Source organism: Culex pipiens, chromosome 2 (genome assembly GCF_016801865.2).
Source record: "Culex pipiens pallens isolate TS chromosome 2, TS_CPP_V2, whole genome shotgun sequence".
NCBI lineage: Eukaryota > Metazoa > Arthropoda > Insecta > Diptera > Culicidae > Culex > Culex pipiens.
The window spans coordinates 107,714,587-107,736,415 of record NC_068938.1 but is presented as its reverse complement, the minus strand read 5'-3'; the positions used below and the strand labels follow the sequence as shown (position 1 = coordinate 107,736,415).

Sequence of the window (21,829 nt, the reverse complement as noted above, 5' to 3'; positions counted from 1 at the left end):
CATTTTCCTTTTCTCTCTCATTCCCGCTTTCACGATCATCCCACCGAACCCCCAACGTTTAACCACAAAAGCCGTCACCGCCGTCACGTTTGTTATACATTTAAGAATTTTACTAGAACTATGAGAAAATTCTGGTCAGGGTTTGCATAACCCAATTTGTTTTTATTTTTAATTGGTTCAATACTAGAACTATGGGAATATTTAAAGAAATTTTGCTTAAGAAATGTGGTTTTCAAACCAATACATTTATAAAAAAAAAACAATATTTGAAAACAGAGATTTATTTCCATATTCTTTTTTTAAGTCACCTTTTTTAAACGAATCTCGATTTACGCAATTTTTTTTAAGTCATGACTTAAAATGAGAATATAACTTAAATTAAGAATCTTTAGGATTTCGTAATTTGTCAGAATTTTTTTTAAATGCGTCAGTTGTATTTTGTTTGGTTATGTTATTAAAACATTTTAGCATGGTTTTGAAATACTAGGGATGTTCTAGTCCATCTGAAACATCCGGAAATGTTGTGCAACAGGCTTACCAAGGAAACAAGTTGAAACTTCAATTTTTGACAACGGATCTTACCCAGACTGGTTGATGCTTAAAAAAATATAAAAAGGTTACTTTAAGAATGGTGTGCCTTTTTAAGCTTTTCACTTTGGACTTTTATAAATTATTTGAAAAAAATAATCTAAAACCAAGAAGATATCCTTGAAAACTATTTGTCTTGGCGGTCTCTAAGTCGAGATTTCTACTCGAACCTAAACGTTCAAATAATTGAATGGCATCCGAACTTAAATCTGGGATTTTGGAGAAATTGCTAGCAATTTTAAAATTGCGTTATTTTGTCAAAATTGAATGCAGACATTTAATTTGGAGAAAATATTCTGCAAACTCTATTCTACATTCTGATTTAATCGATAAAGTCTATAGACGCTAAAGTTTAATCAAGCAAGAGAATTTTTGTCCAAAATCTCTATGTTCTATTAAATAGGTTTTTGGTAATATTTAGTAAAACCATTTTAAATGCTCAAATTTATAATTTATAATAATGTTTTTTCATTTTGTTTAGAAAATCATTTACTTTTGGAATTACAAAGAAAGGCAGAAACCTGAAAATGAGTTTGAAATTTTTAATTGGTGTTTGGCAGCAATGCTATTTTAAGATCAATTTTTATAAGCAAATTTCAATATGGAATTGAGCAGTTCTCTAGGATTTCGGTCATCCGATTTTTTTTGTATTTTTTAATCCGACTGAAACTTTTTTGATGCCTTCGGTCGCCCAAAGAAGCCATTTTGCATCATTAGTTTGTCCATATAATTTTCCATACAAATTTCGCAGCTGTTCATACAAAAATGATGTATGAAAATTCAAAAATCTGTATCTTTTGAAGGAATTTTTTGATCGATTTGGTGTCTTCCGCAAAGTTGTAGGTAAAAAAATGGTGATTTTGTATTTAACTTTTTATCACTAAAACTTTATTTGCAAAAAAACACTATCTTTAATTTTTTTTTATTTTTTGATATATTTTAGAGGACATAAAATGCCAACTTTTCAGAAATTTCCAGGTTGTGCAAAAAATCATTGACCGAGTTATGAATTTATTAATCAATACTGATTTTTTCAAAAAATCGAAATATTGGTCGCAAAATTTTTCGCAAAAAACCAAAATATATTGGTCGCAATCATTTTTTTCCTTTTTTTTAATTAGTGCACATGTTTGCACACTTTTGGAAAAAATATTTTTAAAAAGCTGAGAAAATTATCTATATTTTGCTTCTTCGGACTTTGTTGATACGACCTTCAGTTGCTGAGATATTGCAATGCATTGAAAATTGAATGTTTTCTAAGTCTCACCCAAACAGCCCACCATTTTTTAATGTCGATATCTCAGCAACTAATGGTCCGATTTTCAATGTTAATACATGAAACATTTGTGAAATTTTCCGATCTTTTCGAAAACATTATTTTCAAAATTTTCAAATCAAGACAAACATTTTAAAAGGGCGTAATGTTGAATGTTTCGATTTTTTGAAAAAATCAGTATTGATTAAAAAATTCATAACTCGGTCAATGATTTTTTGCACAACCTGGAAATTTCTGAAAAGTTGGCATTTTATGTCCTCTAAAACATACCAAAAAATAAAAAAAATAAAAATAGTGTTTTTTTGCAAATCAAATTTAAGTGATAAAAACCGTGTATCACTTTTTTCCAGTGTAGTCCGTATCCATACCTACAACTTTGCCGAAGACACCAAATCGATCAAAAAATTCCTTCAAAAGATACAGATTTTTGAATTTTCATACATCATTTTTGTATGGACAGCTGCCAAATTTGTATGGAAAATTATATGGACAAACTAATGATGCAAAATGGCTTCTTTGGGCATACCGAAGGCACCAAAAAAGTTTCAGTCGGATTAAAAAATACAAAAATTAAAAATGAAGAAAAAAGACCGGTTTCGTAGAGAATTGCTCAATTGCATTTTCAATTCTCAAAAACAAATTTCATGCTGCAATTTGTTCGAAAATCAATAAATTATATTCATAACAAGTTTAAAAATTATTCCGTTTTGGAACGGTTTTTTCAAAAGACTGGAGCTCAGAAAAGAACCGCGGTTCTTTTTTTGTGAGTCATGGTTCGTTCGCTCTTTTTAGTGAACCGGCTCTTTGAGCGGCTCGCTCTTTTTTTGCCCACCACTAGAAAAAAAAATCTGCTCTCTTATAATAAAAAAAATGTTTCAGACGATTTCAAGCAAGGTATCGTCTTTTTGGTATGTTATCTTTGAATTGTGAATTTTAATTATAGAAAAGGACAAATTTTGTTAATTCACCAATAGAAAAATGGGTAAATTTACCTCTTTCAAAAGTGGTTTCTAACCATAACTTGACGTTTTATTCAAGACAACACATAGAACACAAAATATAAATAATTAGTCCGAAGAAGAGGAATCACTTATAAAAAGAGGTGAATCAATCTTCACGAATTGAGAATGTGCATTGTTGTTTAAAATTTTATCAATATTCTGCTGATAAAAGTAGTTAACATAATATTGATTTTTCAGAAGCTTGAAAAGCACTGAATTTAGTATTAATTAGAAATGATTTTTTTTCAGCATTTCCGTGTCAAACTAAATCCAGATCAAAAGTACTCCGATTTGTTTTGTTTGGTGATTAGGGTGCTCAAATAAATTGCGTTTTTAATCTCTTGATAGACTCTAGATTTCAGTTCGACATGTTTCAAAAGAATGGTTGGGCCTTTAATTTAAAAAAATACGGGCTTGAAAAATATGTTTTAAATAACATATCCAAAAATAATGAATATCCATTAACAGGATTCAGAGGTATAATTTACTGAAAAATATAAATAAAAAAAGTACCATGTGGAGACGCAAATAAATAAACTGGGAATTTTGAAGAAGAACTTTAAGTTTGATTATTATAACGAATTTTTTTCTGATTCTTTTAGCTAAGGAACTCGCATGCCAAATTTGGGCCAAATCGAAGCAGTTTTGTTCTGGAACCTGTTAGTTTGACGTGGAATCGTTGTTTTTTTTTAATATTAGAATAAGTAATTTTCACTTCTTTGACATTTTACCTCTTGTTGGTTTGGTTAGTAAGTAGTTGAGTTTTTTGGCAGTTCAATTTAAAAACAATAAGTTGTCACCATCGGTAATCTCTTATGGCTTTAATAACCCTATCACCAGTATCCATTAACTAGATAATATTATATTATCAAGGGGACTGCATTTCTAGGCTCGGTTCACGGTTGATTGCAACGTCCATCGACATTAGTTCCCGTCATTAAACCCCGGGAGAATACGTCAACCCTGTGAGTTACTGGTGTAACAAAACAGTGGTGCAAAAATATTGATTACTTTCTCTGGTTTTATTACACACAACTCACGCTCATAACACTTCAAGTGCCATCTGCTCGTTGTAACGAACGATGTACTCAACACAGAAATATGACGTCATGCTAATTGAGTAATTTAAGTAATTGACAACACACTTACCGGCTTTTCGGCGTGCACGCCACAAAACGGGCGGAACCGTGTTACCCGGGGAGGCCAGGGTGACAAGCGGGGGTAGTCCTGAAACGGAGACAAGCAAAGGATTTACGAGATTAGAGTGGTGAATTTGAGTTTTGGGTTTAAGTAACAAAAAAGAACCAGAGATTATATTGCAACAACTATTTATTAGCCTCAATCAGTTCAACGTTTGCTTCCGACTTCAGTGATCTACGTTATAGTACGGTTTTGGAGCGGCACCGACGGATGCGGGGACATGGTGCACCACGTACGGAACCTCTTTGGCTGCGACACAGCTCTTGCAGGGTGCCTTCCCGTACAGCTTCTCCTTGGACACCGCTACCACCCGAGAGTACCACGGGATCACCGAGTTGAGACAGTTCTTGAAGGTCACAAACTGTTTCACCTCGTGACTATCGTCGCAGTACTGCTTCACGACACCTTCAACGCACTGTTTCAGCTCCTTGGTCAGCAGTTCCGGACATCCGAACTGGGTGTAGAGGTTCTCCAGGCTGATTCCGTGCTTCAGGGAGTAGTATCCTCCGCGGACGGATCCCAGCAAGTAACCAGGCGCAAAGTTGGGCTGATCCAGCACGTTGCCCTTGCTGTACTCGATGAGCTCGCACTCCGGAACGTGTCGGAACTGGATCACTTCCAGAAGCAGCGTGTCAAAATCGTACTCGGTCCGCGGGATGAATTGCTTCTTCGGAGAGATGTTTCCCCACTGATGGTAGTAGCACTGGAACGTCTCGTACGCCCTGGCAAAGTGATTTCCGTGATCCAGACGGTGAAAAACGCTGCGGATGCACTCCCGAGTCCTGTTTGCGTAGCACGTGTCGCCGACGGCCGGTACGAAAAAGTTACGGAACACGTGCTCCTTGACGCCTTTTCCATCCGTCCACGAGACCAGGTTGTGCAGCGTGCAGTGGATCAACCGCTGGACGGGTTCGATGTTCGGGTACGACTCCGCGATGTACTTGTCCAGCGTGCAGTTGGAGATTTCGTAGTACTCGGCGCACTCACGCAACCCATCGTGGAAGCTCTTGTAGGTGATCTTGTGGTGAAGGGATGCACCTCCAAGGTACACCTGAACCAGGACGAAGAAGATGATCGAAGACCGCATGATGTAACGGTAGTGGAAAAGCAACTGATGACCACAGAATGAAAGTTGCAGCTTTAAATACTGAAATCCACTTCCAGAAAGTGACACGTGGTTCCGTGTGGTCATCCATAGTGCTGAAGATAGCCAAGTTTTCGGAACGTGGGTGTTGCGATTTGGGCTGACTGAAGAAAATGCTTTTCGGGAGTGCAACGAATGAAATCAATGCACTGTAGGGGGAGGTGAACGTGTGAACGTGACTAAAGAATGGCTGATTTGAAGGGGTCTTTGATGCACTTTTGCATTGTTTTGCGGTGTATTGCATTGCATAAATAACAAATTAGTTCTCTTAAAATGACAACCTAAATAAAATAATAGTCATTACAATGCAACATCGTACATGGTATGTTATGACCCGGGCAGACGGTAATAACAAAATTCATGCAATTTCAATAACAAATACTGTTAAAATAACAGAAAGTGTTATGGAATCTTCTTAACAAATCCATTTTTGCATAAGGGTTCAATAACAATTTATGTTATCATAAAAAAAAATGTTATTGGTCTGATATTTGTTGAAAGCCAAAACAACTTTGGAATAACATTTATTGTTAAGGAAGAATACCTCCAACTGTTATTGCACAGTGGTTCAAAAGGCTGTTTTGACGAACTTAATTGATTAGAGCAAAAAGTAAGCATTTTCGTGCTTCGACATGTTCTGCAACTTTGTTCAGCGTTGTCATGGCCTACTTTTGATGAAATTTGTTTTTCAAAATACTCATCACAGTAGGCTATGGAATTTCTAACTTTTGACTGTTAAGAGATAGAGTTTTGGTGTCTTCGGCAAAGTTGTAGGGCTGAAAATTTCCACAAACTTTGTCGAAGACGCCAAAGCTCTATTTTTGCGTTGAATACCAGTTTTGGAACCTTTTTCATAAATCCCTGCCAAAAACCAGTTTTTTGACTAAAACTATGTTGAACTTTGATTTTAGACGATTACAATGTTCAGAAGAGTTGTCAGTAATATCAAAACAAACAACTTTGTCCAAGACGCCAAATTGATAGGAGCTATATGTGATGAGTTATAACGTCATGATTCGAATTCCCGGACGCTTCGAAACCCGGACACTTCATCTTGTTTTATCAAATATTTGGATATAAGTTCGCATTATGTATGTCGAAACTGTGTTATTTGATGAATTCCAACATCAACTTTCATTTAAAGTTTGTTTGAACGCTGTAGTTAATGCCAAAACAATTAAATACAATAAAATTATAAGTTTACCAAAAATGCGAAACATTTCACTTGAAATATTTCATAGGCGTTCGAAGCACCGGTAAGGCAAAGCAGAAATTTATGGTTTCGATTTTCTTAAATTCTAGCATTTTTTTATATAAACTATCGATTGTTTTGATGTTAACAGCTTATTTGAGACCTAAAGAATGCCTTTCACTAACATTTCAGTCCAAATTTGTGCGATTCATAAGTAAAATCGAGTGTCCGGAATTCGAAGCAAAAGTGTCCGGATTTCGAATCAGCTTTTATCAGTGTCCGGGATTCGAAGCACAACAAGTCATTTTAATTTTAAAATTCTGATGAAAAATTGTTAGAAAAGACATATTCTGCATGCACTTTCTTGAAACTGACTGTTTATACTACATCCTGATGATATTTCTACATTTCCAACTTATTACATGAATTTTTGCCAGCTATAACAAAAATGATATGCTACTAAGTGTCCGGATTTCGAATCATGACGTTAGCAAGATTTGGTGATAATTTAGCTAGTTTTCGAGCTCGGTATACAAAGCCTCGGGCAAATTTGGGCAAAAACCCATACAATAGGCTTCAAGTATGACTATTCCACTACAAAATGTCGGGTGAATCATTCGTCCGACGGTTTACGGTCATAGATTTCCGAGCATTTTAATTTATTTTATTTTTGATGACTATTTAAAAGCATTAAGAACACTTTTAAGGCACATAAGCCATTTTTGCGATTTATTCGGACACACGAGGCGTGCAGGCCAGACTCTTGTGAAAATTTTGATGTATTGGAAGTCTATCTTTGGAACCTATTCGCTAATAAATAATATGAATGTTTGAAATAATTTACTGTCTTTGCAACACCAACGTTATGACGTTGTCTAGATTCGCCGATTAACTCTTTTGGAAGGAATTTTTTTTTTCAAAGATATTCACAAAAATACACTGGATAGCCTCAAAAATAGACTTCCAATACATCAAAATTTTCACAAGAGTCTGGCATACACGCCTCGTGTGTCCGAATAAATCGCAAAAATGGCTGATGTGCCTTAAAAGTGTCCTAAATGCATTTAAATAGTCATCAAAAATAAAATAAATTAAAATGCTCGGAGATCTATGACCGCAGGACATGAATTAGATCAAAATTTGATACAATTCAAATGTTTTGATTGATTTTTCGGCCTTAAAAAGTTTGAATTTTCATTTTCAATACTATAAATGTTTTCAAAAATTTTCGATTTTTGATTCAAATCGTTCTTTTTAATCAAAAAGAAATCGGCAGAAAATGAAAAATCTGGCAAAATCCGTTAAAATCTGACACAGGTAATGATATATCTTTAATCTGGCTGTCAGTTGAAAAATCTGGCATTCCCAGATTTATCTGGCAACCTGGCAACCCTGCTTGTATGGGTGAACCAATGACACAAAATAGCTTCTTTGGTCATAGGGAAGGCCCCAACAAAGTTTGAGCCAAATCAAAAAATACAAATTAAATCCACTTCCGGTTTTGGCAGAGAGTTGCTCAGCTTTACATCTGACTGGACCTTTTATCGGAGGCTGTCACAGCTTTAAAGACGGAGTGAAGCTCCACAACGCTTACAGCCAGTTTGGTGCTCCGGAACTGCTTACTGCCGAGATAAGGCAGTGTTGTGATGCTGCCGCACGGGAGGTTTGTGATGCTGATCATGCGATCAAGTTGTACAGGATGTTCAAAAATTGTTTGAAAGATATCGTGCCTACGTTGAAGATAGTTAGGACAGTCGCAGAAAAGATTGTCTGTAATTCACCGTGACTGTCATATCGTCGTTGTCGTGCTATCTTGTCGAACATGTATTTTGGGTCAAATTTAGTTAAGAATGCCATTTTGTGCAGCAGACCTTCACAGATCACCAAAATTCGATTTCAGTCCTGATATATTCAATAAAAACCGAAAAAAACTCCGTACTTTTTTGTTACTTTTCAGATGAAAAAAGTTTCAATCTTGTCCTGCTATCTTGACACACACTCAAAATTGATGTAAGTGCGATTACAGGTCAGAACGCGTTTGACGCACGTACAGCCTCGATTACAGTAAACATTTGTAATTATAACTCGGGAATTCGGCCACCAAATTCAACCAAACTTCGGGACAATGCACAGAATGTTTGTTATTGTTTACATTGCGTGCTCTATTTTGTTGTTTATTCAAGGTCAAACATTAAAACGAGTAAAATGAAACTATGATGAAAAGAACATACAACATAAAATTAAATTTTATTTTATTTTTGAGTTGAGTTGATCAAAGATGCTTCGCCTCCATCCAAAATATGAATAACGAATGTGAGATCAAGTGTGATAGAGGATGGTACGATGATGTTGCTAAATAAAAATAGTTTGTTTTATTTCACTCGGAACATTTATTGAGTACATTTTTCGCAGCAGTTTGAAACAACCCCAACGTCGGAATGATATCCTTCAAACAATTCCTGAATATCCGGTACAACTTGGTCGCATGGTCCGAGTCGCACTCTTCCCTCGCGGCAGCATCACAGCACTGCTTCGTTTCCGCCGTCAACAGTTCCGGGTGGGCAAACTGAACGTACACCGCTTGCAGGTTAAGCCCGCTTTGCAGACTGTAATAACCCCCACGAAGAGCACAAGCCAGATGCACCCGCGCAAAGTGAGCATCGTCCAGAATGTTTCCCTCGCTGTACTGCTCCAAAGTACATCGGGGAAGTGTGCGCAGCGTGAATCCCGTTTCAATTATCCGGAACAGTCCACTGCGCTCAAAGGGAACGTATTGATCACTGCTCACTAAACTGCCGTAGTTATGGTTGAAGCACTGGAAAGATTCGTACACTCGCTGGTAATGATCCTCGTGCTTGGAGTTGACACACTGCAGGCATTCCAGGGTACGATTCAGGTAGCAGCAATCTCCGGCAGCAGGTTGGAAGAAGCTCCGGAGAACGTGACTTCGTGCCGTGTCACTTTCATGATCCCAAGCTCCCAAATTGACCAGAGTGCAGTGGATCAATCGCTGGACTTCCTCCACGTTCGGATATGAATCCTCAGCGATCCAATGCAGAGTGCAGTTGGACACTTCCAGGTACTCGGCGCACTCCTGCAGTGCTTTTGGAAAGCTTTTGTAGATTGCGATATGAGATAGATCACCGGAAACGAGTACAATGTAGGTTAAACCGAAAAAGGAAAAAACACTAAGAGGTCTCATGTTTCCGGTTGGTAATGTTTTTTGACAACTGAAAGGGATTGCTGGAATGGTCGCTTATTTAACCCTTTCAGATGAAAACGCTACTTTATATCGACAAAGTTGTAGCTTTTGGGAACACGTAGCACTGCGCTGCGTTCGTGGCAATATTTGGGCTAACGAAAAGATTAAAGATAGCTAGTACCCAAACAAATTCAAAGTGAAATTGACCGTAGCCTTAAGAGACATTGGAAATATTTAATTTAATTAATAAAATAATGACAAAAATTCATAATTTTTAAATCAAGACTAACATTTCAAAAGGGTAAAACATTCAAATATTACGTCCTTATGAAATGTAAGTCTTGATTTAAAAAAATAAAATATTGTTTTCGGAATGATCGGAAATTTCACGAATGTTTCATATTTTAACATTGAAAATCGGACCATTAGTTGCTGAGATATCGACATTAGAAAATGGTGGGTGAGACTTAGAGAACATCAATTTTCCTGTTTTTAAACCTTTGCATGGCAATATCTCAGCAACTAAGGGTCGTATCAACAAAGTTCTAAAAAGCAAAATATAGAGAATTTTCTAAACTTTTCAAAAATATTTTTTTCAAAGGTGGGCAAGCATGCGCACGGTGCACTTTAACAAATCACTACAGTACTTTTTGATTGCAAATTCGATACACATCGAAAAATGAAGCTGAAATTTTGTTGCGATCGATATTTCGATTTTTTTTTTTAAACAGTATTGATTCAAAAAATCATAACTCGTTCAAAGATGTTTTGCACATTCTGGAAATTTCTCAAAAGTTGGCATTTGATGTCCCCTAAAACATATAAAAAAAATTAAAAAATAGTATTTTTTTGCAAATCAAGTTTGTCACTACAAAGTGAAATTAAAAATCACCAAAAATTATTTTACCGTCTATTTTTTTTTTCAGTGTGGTCCTTATCCATACAACTTTGCCAAAGACATTAAATCGATCAAAAAAATCCTTCAAAAGATACAGATTTTTGAATTTTCATAAAACATTTTTGTATGGACAGCTGCCAAATTTGTATGGAAAATTATATGGACAAACTAATGATGCAAAATGGCTTCTTTGGGCACACCGAAGGCACCAAAAAAGTTTCAGCCGGATTTAAAAATAAAAAAATTTAAATTTAGAAAAAAAGACCGATTTCGCAGAGAATTGCTCAATAGTTTTAAAATCGCTATCATTTTCCGTTACTCAACTGTAAATTTTGTTTTTTTTTTTTTTTTTTGAATCTGCAATAACCAAGAGAAGTGATTTTTTTCATTTAAAGCTTCTTTTTTTCATTTCGTGGTTTATTATAACTTTGCGGGTTACTTTAAGAATGTAAAAACAAAAAAATGTTTTTTGAGTTTGCATGTGTTTTTTTTGTGGGTCTCGTGGCGCAGGGGTAGCGGCTTCGGCTGCCGATCCCGATGATGCTATGAGACGCGGGTTCGATTCCCGCCTTATCCACTGAGCTTCTATCGGATGGTGAAGTAAAACGTCGGTCCCGGTTTCTCCTGTCTCGTCAGAGGCGCTGGAGCAGAAATCCCACGTTAGAGGAAGGCCATGCCCCGGGGGGCGTAGTGCCAATAGTTTCGTTTCGTTTCGTGTTTTTTTGCAATTCCGTCGTGAAACTACTTACTTTTCCTGTCATTCTTGAACGACGAAATAGCCTACTTTTCTGTACCAAAAATAATAGAATCGAATAGCAACACTTTTCAAAATAAATGCTGAAAAGTTCTACTTTTCAGCACTGAAATGGGTGCTGAAAAGTTGAACTTTTCAGCACTTGTTTTGAAAAGCAACACTTTTCAACATTTTTTTGATTTAAACTATTTATTGACAAAATACATGAAATTTGACTTAAAATTTCACTCAATAAGTGTTTTTCGGAATTGCAAAAAATGTTTTATGGAACTCGTTGCAAAACTTGTTTTTTTCAGCACTCGTCGTATTTATCCAACTCGGTGAACCTCGTTGGATAAATGTACGACTCGTGCTGAAAAAATCCTCTTTTTGCAACTTGTTGCATAAACTACTATTTCACGAGTAATCTGAAATCTACAAAATCAAGTTTTAAAAAAGTGATGAAAATTTTTTACCAGATTTTCGAAATTTTAACCCCTTAAAATCAATCTTGTACTTTTAAAAGTGTTTTTTCGCAAGGTTTCCGCCATTTTTGCATAAGAAAGACTCTTTGAACATGGGTGTGGCTAGAACGCAACATCAACACTTTAAACATACGTAGAATTTTCTGTGGATTCAGGATATGAAAAAACTTGAGCCCAAAAGTGCCATCTTATTGGCCAATAGGGAAAAAGTCAACGGTGTTGAAGTTTGTTATAGAAAAAAAAACTTGAATTGTATTCCATCAAGTTGTACGAAAATACGAGCAATTTTAGGATTTTTTTTATTGTTGTTTGGACCTTAAACTTCGATGCCCGTTTTACTCCACTTCTCTTAGTTATCTTATGTATATACAAACAACCGCTGAAAGTTTCATCCAAATCGGAGCACCACGATACGACCTCTAGAACAATCGGAGCAAAATCTACAAAAAAAAACTGCCTCTCAAATTTTGTCTATACTTTTGGACTGAATCAATTTGCGATTTTGATTGATGAGAATACTTGTTGATGAATACCAAAACAAACAACATTTGCTATGACACCAAAGCGATACGAGCTCTTAATAGTTAGTTAAGACAGTTTTTAAACTCAGTAAACACCACTTCTGCTTTTATTTCCACTCATAATTTCAACACTTGTTCACAATCATTCCGGCAACAACTTCAACCAGCTTCAGCGTCGGTATGATATCCTTCAGGCAGTTTTTGAAGATTCTATGCAACTTGACAGCGTCACTACCGTCGCAGACCTCCTTCAGGGCGGCGTCACAGCACTGTCTCGTTTCGGCCGTCACCAGCTCCGGAACTCCAAACTGAACGTACATGTTTTCAATGTTGATCCCACGCTGCCGACTGTAGTAACCACCTCGTACGGATCCGGTCAGCAACGTCCGTGGAAAGTTGGGCTCGTCCAGGATGTTTCCCTTGCTGTACTCGACCAAGACGCATCGCGGTAGGTTTTGGATGGCAAATCCGGGGTCGGGTCAATCGGCAGAAAACCGAACGGCAGAATGCCGAATGGCAGAATGCCAAATGGCAGAAATTTCAATCGGCAGAAAAATAAATGGCCGAATGATAAATGGCAGAAAAGGTCAAATGGCAGAATATAATATGGCAGAAAAGGTCAATCGGCAGAAAGGGTCAATGAGCAGAAAATTAAGAAGCCGAAAAATCAAATGGCAGAAAAATCAAAAGGCAGAAAAATTAAAAAGCAGAAAAGTTAAATGGCAGAACGTTAATAAGCAGAAAAATAAATTGGCAGAAAATTAATTAGCAGAAAATTAAATGGCAGAAAGTTGATCAGCAGAAAAAATAAATAGCAGAAAATTAAATGGCAGAAAATTAAACGGCAGAATAGTTAGTTGGCAGAATAGTTATATGGCAGAATAGTCAAATGGCAGAACAGCCAAATGGCAGAATAATCAAATGGCGGAATAATTAATTAGCAGAAGAGTTGAATGGCAGAATAGTTAAATAGCAGAATGTCAAATGGCAGAATAAATAATTCACAGGAGAGTTGAATGGCAGAATAGTCCAATGGCAGAACAGTCAAATGGCAGAATAGTCAAACAGCAGAATAGTCCAATGGCAGAACAGTCAAATGGCAGAATAGTCAAACGGCAGAATAGTCAAATGGCAGAATTCACTTGATTTAATATTAATAGTACGTTCATTTGAAGTGCCGGTGCGGCACTGAGTGCCGCACTCGTCGGTGCCAGTTTTGATTCAATCGAACGTCATTTGTCAGTGTGCGTGGAACTCGCATGAAACTGAAAAAATATCGAGTGCGGCACTAGAGTTTCAGTTCCAAGATGGCAGCGAAACTCGTGCGGAACTAGCACGAGTTTTTCCAAAGAAACACTTTGCTTATATTGTAACTTCAGTGTTTATTCAACATAAACAGTTTATCAAACAGTTCATGCAATAAAAGTAATAATTTTTAATAAATTGTACTGTTTAACATTTAGAGTCTTTTGAATAGGTCCTTTAAACATATGAAACACAATAGCTTATAGGACCTTTTTTTTAAAAAAAAAAAACTTTGAACCGATGGAGGTTATGTTACACATGACCAGTCTGCCCAAGAACTATGCAAGAAGCATGTTGAAATGGTGGCAAATTTTCGATTCGGACAGTGCATGTGTTTAAATGGGGAGAAAGACCGCAATGTAGTACCGCCCCTTTCGAATGTTGCTCCAGCCAGCCCCGTCACGAAATATTCTAGCAGAGCTGGTTCTGCTAAAACCCTGCATTTCTGCTAGAATGCTGTAATCGTCGTAACTGGGAGATTTCTACCACTTGAAGCAGTGTATGCACTTGGTAACAAACCAGTCAAGGAAAATTTCAAATGGGCAACAACAGCAGCGAAAGCAAGCCAGAGATGGTGTAGAAAACCCCCCAAAAAATCGCTTCGTTGTTCTGCTGTTCGTAAAAATATTTTTTGACTCCTTTGCTGCGTACTGGCCCTGTGTCCTAAATAGTTCCTTAGTAACTTTTTAAAATGGCGTAACCATTAATGTAAACAAACAGTCTATCCCACTTGCTCTGGTGACAGTTATCGTTGTGTAAGAGTGAGATAGAGTTATCTACGTGCGCATGTATTGCGTGTTTGAACACGAAGGGTTTTTAGGTTAAAATTTGTACCCGCCAGCAAAAACAAAGTGTGCGTGAGATCGGGCTTAGATAGCTTAGATTTTGTTTATACTATTTTCGAGTAGATCAATCGCCTGTAAAAACCAGCTGTTTACCACATGCACCACCACAGCTGATTTTGACAGACGAATCATTCTACTCGATTTGCCTATGTATGCGTGTCATTTTGTTACGAACTAATACACTCTCGCGCGTGGATATCTCTTTCGAGCTGTCAAATCTTAACATGGAGTTAAACTTTCTGTGCAGTTGCTGTGAAGCTATCTATCTCACTTTTACACAACGATAACTGTCACCAGAGCAAGTGGGATAGACTGTTTGTTTACATTAATGGTTACGCCATTTTAAAAAGTTACTAAGGAACTATTTAGGACACAGGGCCAGTACGCAGCTCGAAAAGGAAAGGAGTCAAAAAACATTTTTACGAAGAGCAGAACAACGAAGCGATTTTTTTGGGGGTTTTCTACACCATCTCTGGATTGCTTTCGCTGCTGTTGTTGCCCATTTGAAATTTTCCTTGACTGGTTTGTTACCAAGTGCATACACTGCTTCAAGTGGTAGAAATCTCCCAGTTACGACGATCTAGCACAGTTCTAACAAAGCTGGAAATTCTTACAGCATTCTAGCAGAAATGCTCCACCGTTCCAGCAGGGTTTTAGCAGAACCAGCTCTGCTAGAATATTTCGTGACTGGGCTGGCTGGAGCAACATTTGAAAGGGGCGGTACTACATTGCGGTCTTTCTCCCCATTTAAACACATGCACTGTCCGAATCGAAAATTTGCCACCATTTCAACATGCTTCTTGCATAGTTCTTGGGCAGACTGGTCATGTGTAACATAACCTCCATCGGTTCATAGTTTTTTTTTTTTAAAAAAAAGGTCCTATAAGCTATTGTGTTTCATATGTTTAAAGGACCTATTCAAAAGACTCTAAATGTTAAACAGTACAATTTATTAAACATTATTACTTTTATTGCATGAACTGTTTGATAAACTGTTTATGTTGAATAAACACTGAAGTTACAATATAAGGAGCGGCCGTGGCTGACTGGTTACGGTGTTCGCTTTGTAAGCGAATGGTCCTGGGTTCGATTCCCATCTGCTCCCAACGAGAGAGTATAGGAAATATAAATCTTGAAACTCTGAACATGAACGAAAAATCAAAGTTGCTTGAGTCGGGGTTCGATCCCCCGTCCTTTGGATTGGTAAGCAAAAATGCTAACCACTAGGCCATCGCGACTTGGTGAGTTATAATTGGAATTAGGAATACTGTTACTACCAACTATATACGCGCTGGGCCCTTGTCCATTTCACAAGGGTTCGGAAGTTCTAAATAACGTTTGAACCCGATTGGTGCAAACGTTCTTCAGGGCGGGGCTTGTCGATAAAGCTGAAGTACCTCGCGCTCGGCTAGCCAGCGTAGAAATGGGTCACTGAAGCTCGGCAGAGCTAACACCTTCCAAATGCCTATGCGAGTTATTTGCATGTATAGAATGTAGATCTAAAAATACATGGAAACAACTCAATTTGTAAGAAATGGCCGCGTGGTCCCGTTTGGTTGGTTGAACACACACACATAAACACTGAAGTTACAATATAAGCAAAGTGTTTCTTTGGAAAAACTCGTGCTAGTTCCGCACGAGTTTCGCTGCCATCTTGGAACTGAAACTCTAGTGCCGCACTCGATATTTTTTCAGTTTCATGCGAGTTCCACGCACACTGACAAATGACGTTCGATTGAATCAAAACTGGCACCGACGAGTGCGGCACTCAGTGCCGCACCGGCACTTCAAATGAACGTACTATTAATATTAAATCAAGTGAATTCTGCCATTTGACTATTCTGCCGTTTGACTATTCTGCCATTTGACCGTTCTGCCATTGGACTATTCTGCCGTTTGACTATTCTGCCATTTGACTGTTCTGCCATTGGACTATTCTGCCATTCAACTCTCCTGTGAATTATTTATTCTGCCATTTGACATTCTGCTATTTAACTATTCTGCCATTCAACTCTTCTGCTAATTAATTATTCCGCCATTTGATTATTCTGCCATTTGGCTGTTCTGCCATTTGACTATTCTGCCATTTAACTATTCTGCCAACTAACTATTCTGCCGTTTAATTTTCTGCCATTTAATTTTCTGCTATTTATTTTTTCTGCTGATCAACTTTCTGCCATTTAATTTTCTGCTAATTAATTTTCTGCCAATTTATTTTTCTGCTTATTAACGTTCTGCCATTTAACTTTTCTGCTTTTTAATTTTTCTGCCTTTTGATTTTTCTGCCTTTTGATTTTTCGGCTCTTTGACTTATTCTGCCAATTAATTTTCTGCCTTTTAATTTTCTGCTGATTGACCTTTTCCGCCATTTAATATTCTGCCATTTGACCTATTCTACTATTTGTCCTTTCTGCCATGTGATTTTCTGCCATTTGGCATTCTGCCATTCGGCATTCTGCCGATCGGTTTTCTGCCGATTGACCCGACCCCGGCAAATCCCGCTGATACGAGGGTATACAACTCGTTCAACTCTAGCGGCACGTACTGCGCATTGTCCACCAAGTTTCCGTACTGGCGGTAGTAGCACTGGAATGCTTCATAAGCTCGTTCAGCGTGATCCTTGCAGGTATGGCCGATGTCCTTCAAACAATTTTGGGTACGGTTTTGATAGCAGGAATCACCTGCAGCTGGTTTGAAGAACCCCTGAAGGACGTGACTTCTCTCAGAGTGTTTCTCGATGTCCCATGCTCCCAGATTGATAAGACTGCAGTAAACCAATCGCTGGACCAGCTCGTTTCTCGGATAGTGATCGTCAATGATGCGGTTCAAAGTGCAGTTGGACACTTCAAAGTACTCGGCGCACTCACTCAGAGCTTCTGGGAAGCTTTTGTACTCGGTGTAGTGGGCAAGACTCGCGAATACAGCAGAGATTGAAATCAGTCCCAAGGTGGTGAAACTTGCGAGGAGTCGCATATTTGCGGTTGAAATACCTTACGGTACTGGAATGTCTCTATGAGTGGGTGCGTATTTAACCTTACGAAATTTTACTGACAACAACTTTATTCACCGTCCTTTTTGGAGATTAAGTCACATAACATTCAAACTATACGTGACCGCGTGAAAAACTAAGCGTTATAGAATATTAGTTGTCATTTGCCACAGTATAAAAAACAAATTTGTTGTATGAAAAAAAAAGTTAAATCTTTCCTCTGGTAATGTGTGAATTAACCTTTGACATGCGCAAGAAAAAAACAAATTTTATCACAAAATAATACCGCACCACAATCCGCATGACTAACTCGTCACAGTGAAAATTTGACAATTAACTCCGATATACATTGTATACTGTACATAATATGTATGTCGTTAAATAATAAGATTTCGAAATATCTACCGAAGTACTGGCAGAAAAAATATAATTTTCATCACTTATGTTGAAATGCTTCTTTTAAAAACTCTGTATCTTTTTCCAGAAGCAAGATATGACCAAACTTTCTTCGGGAAAGTTTTAGAGGACATTTAGCACTACACTTCTACGGTTCCCATACAAATTTCCATACAAATTAGAATAGCTTTGCGGAAAGCCGGGTCAAACCCAATCGCTTCCAATTTTTGAGGGGTTGTTTGGGGGCCCAAATGGGACCGGAAAATGCCTGTTCTGATTGATTTAGTCCATTTTGACATTTTCCCATACAACTTCAAGCCACCCTAGTACATATATGGTACGACATATTGAACAAATTTCTTTCTCTCAATATTTCATCATCGCCATATTGGTCGCAGATCATTTATAAGCATTTTGGCGTAATATAGGAGCTCAAAGATCAACACTAATACAACGAAAAATAGTAGTTTATGCAACAAGCAGAAAAAAATTCAGCACGAGTCGTTAATATACAGTCCAGACTCGATTATCCGAAGGCCTCGAAAAAATTTCACTTCGGATAATCGAATCTCGAAAAAAAACTTTTTTCCTTGTCCTATTTTTGATTGTCGAGCTTAATTAAGACCCCGAAACTGCCCCTGATCGCATAAATGTCCCATATGCATTTTCGTCGTTTTTGAGTTATTAATGCAGTTATGTTCAAAATTGTGAGATCTTTCAGAAAAGCCTATAACGTCCAGGACTTTGTTCTAGAAATTAGGAGGAAATCCAGGTTTTTTTTTTTGGTGAAAACTTAAGAGCGAGTCCACGAGCAAAGCATACCCATCTCGCATCGACCTCACCAATCTGCCTGAAATTTTCAAGGGTTGTTTGTACGTATAAAACTAGCATCTGGCCAAAATATGAGCACTCTAGGTCAACGGGAAGTGGGGCAAATCGGGACACAAAGTATGAAGGTTCAAAAACGTCAAAAATCTTAAAAAGGCTTGTAGGGGACATCTAGGACTACCATCTGAGACTGAGAACGCTTTGGGTAAGGCAGTTTAACATATTAAATAGACACTTTTACTTTTAGTGAATTTTTGGTTGTACATTTTTGCTCGGGGACCCCTTAGATCAAATTTCCGGTGATAATTTTATCATATTCGTGTTCCTGAGGGAATTTAACATTATAAAAATGCATAAAAATGTTTATTTTCATCAATTTCAACCCTTTAAAAAATAAAAGTTTAAAAAAATCTTCGATTCACATTTATTGAAACTCAAGTTCGTTTCCAAGGATACTAGATGACACCAGAAAAAAAGCAGCTTCTTAATTTTTTATGAATTTCATTTTTTAATGGGTTAAAATTGATGAAAATAAACATTTGTATGCATGTTTCTATTGTGAAATTGTCTCAGGAACACGAATATGATTAAATTATCACCAGAAAATGGGATCAAAGGGATCCCCCGAGCAAAAATTTACAATCAAAAAAATCACTAAAAGTATAATTGTCTATTTAATATCTTAAACTGCCTTACCCAAAGCGTTCTCAGTCTCAGATGATAGTCCCAGATGTCCCCTACAAGCTGCAGGTCGAACCGAGTTGATATCTGGATGGAACACTTTTTTATTTGAGTTTGAAAATTATGCTATTTTTCACTAAAATGCCAATAACTCCCTTTAGATTTAACCAATTGGGATGCTTCACCCTGCATTTTGTTGCATTTTTTAAGCCCTTTTAGATGCATTTTGAACTTTGAAATTAAATTGAATTTTGCCTGAATCATAGCCTTTTTAAGATTTTTGACGTTTTTGAACCTTTAAACTTTGTGTCCCGATTTGCCCCACTTCCCGTTGACCTAGAGTGCTCATATTTTGGCCAGATGCTAGTTTTATACGTACAAACAACCCCTGAAAATCAGGCAGATTGGTGACGACGTCCCATACAAAGGGGTATGCCCTGTTCGTGGACTCACTCTTAATACGTAGCCTTATGTGTGGGACAAACTTCAAATGCATTTTTCTCAGCTTGCTACTTTTAGAATTTTTAAATCCAAGATGGCGGCCAAAATGGCAGCGATGAAATATTGAAAAAATGCATGTTCTAAGTTTAATTGGCAATTCTTTATGTAAACTAATGTCAAAAACATAAACAATGACTTTTATATCCCGCCGTTTGGCATGTGTGTTTTGATCATCCCGCCAAACATATCATAGTAACCTTGGGTTGCGATGGAAAAAAAATCGTGTCAAAAATTTTGAAAATGTTGCTTGAACAGTTTGGAACGGACCCAACGGTCGATTTGGAATCGGAAAGTTTAGCAGGAGAAAAGGAAAAGCCGTGCCGGCCTATCGGATCAACCACTATCTGAGCCAGCCGTGTTATTTGAATTACCAGACTGTAAAAAACGGACTTTGGTCAGCCAGTGGGTCGAGTTCCAGCTGCCCTACAATCTGGAGTCTTTAGCAGATCTTATCCCATCGGCATCTGTCCGCGACCCAAAATGATGGCCGTTTGATCGCAAAATTTGCAAGCTTTTGAAAATTAGTGATTCCATAGAAATTTTGAAGCAAATACCATCCAAATCGGAAAAAATGGAAGAAAAATATACTAAATAAGATGTTTAATGATTTTTATATGACTGAATAAAGTTTAAAAAATTTGAACGTATCATCTAGAGGACATTGAGAGCTCGATTTTACTTTCAGTTTGTTTTAAATACAAAAAAAAAGGTTTATTATTTTTAATAAAGGATTTTATTTGAACATATTTCCAGGGTTTTCTTCAGGTAGATCAAAAAATGTAATCTTGAGTCTTTTTTTAAAGTAACTTGACGCTACCAGGGCGGAGTGCATAATATCAGCGAATCTCTGACGGACAAAGCATAACTCAGAACAGCCGGCTTCGTGTAATCGATGATCCGAGCGTACTTCAGCTCGCCACCAGCGCCACCGCTGTAGTGCATTTTGTTTGTGAGTTGCGTTGATCACTCCACTAATTCGTTGAACTTGCCGCAACTTTACGTGGGTTTACCTTGAGCAGATCCACCGTACTATGTTCCGGATAGTGGACGATCAACCGACAGGCCATGTCTGCCTATTTTCTCGTGCCAAACGGTCGAGATGTTGCAATCCAGCCAGTCGGTTATTTCTTTTTCCTAATCGCTGGGTTGAAACAGTTCCAAACTGTTCAAAACAACAGTTGAACATTTTTGACACGATTTTTTTTCCATCGCAACTCAAGGTTACTATGATATGTTTGGCGGGATGATCAAAACACACATGCCAAACGGCGGGATATAAAAGTCATTGTTTATGTTTTTGACATTAGTTTACATAAAGAATCAAACATGCAAATTTGACTAAAATTGGGTCGCAGAACTCTAATTTGACGATAAAAATAAGAAAATAAAAAATACGAAAAAAAATTTTTTTTTTTTGCTCATGATTTGATTATCCGAAGTCCCATACAAACCTTCGGATAATTGAACTTCCGATAATCGAGGCTGCATTGCATCGAATTCAATGTGGATTAACGAGTTCAAGTTTTGCAATGCACTAAACACAACTTTTTTTACAATCACAGTCCAGACTCGATTATTCGAAGCTTCGATTATCCAAAGTTCGATTATCCTAAGGTTTGTATGGGACTTCGGATAATCGAATCAAGAACATTTTTTTTCTTTTTCTTGCTTTAAACATCAAAATCGCCTCCGCGGAATTGTTGGCGAATTTTTTTTTGCACGCGAAAAAAAAAGTTGGAGTGATGTTTTTGATCGCAAAAATTAGAGATTTGATCAAATTAAGTTCGCATAGTTCTAGAATCATCTAAACATCCTAACAAATCACTAGAAAGAAGAATCATCTTGATTGGTTGAGTTATGCCCGAGAACTATTGAGTTGAGTTACCGTTCCAACTTTTTTGGAGCCTTGGGCGTTGGAATGTTAAAAAATAAAATGCATTTTTTCAATATTTTGTCACCGCCATATTGGCCGCCATCTTGGAATTAAAAATTCTAAATCACTTTGGAGTTGTTTAGGGGTCATACTTAAACTCGACAGAGAAAA

At 37.3% G+C, this 21,829-nt stretch overlaps 2 protein-coding genes across 6 annotated transcripts in view; both read right to left on the bottom strand.

The window, feature by feature from the left end:
• The window catches only part of LOC120425148 (dual 3',5'-cyclic-AMP and -GMP phosphodiesterase 11-like), a 271,336-nt gene that overhangs the window by 173,751 nt on the left and 75,756 nt on the right, over positions 1-21,829 (bottom strand). For all 5 annotated transcript variants that reach the window (XM_052707524.1, XM_052707525.1, XM_052707523.1 and 2 more), the window contains one exon: positions 4,015-4,092. The gene's annotated coding sequence lies outside the window, so the exon portion shown is untranslated. The remainder of the gene's footprint in view (positions 1-4,014; positions 4,093-21,829) is intronic.
• Positions 4,232-5,152, bottom strand: LOC120425147 (general odorant-binding protein 69-like). The gene has a single exon (XM_052706962.1). The coding sequence runs from the start codon at positions 5,150-5,152 to the stop codon at positions 4,232-4,234; it is 921 nt and encodes a 306-aa protein (XP_052562922.1).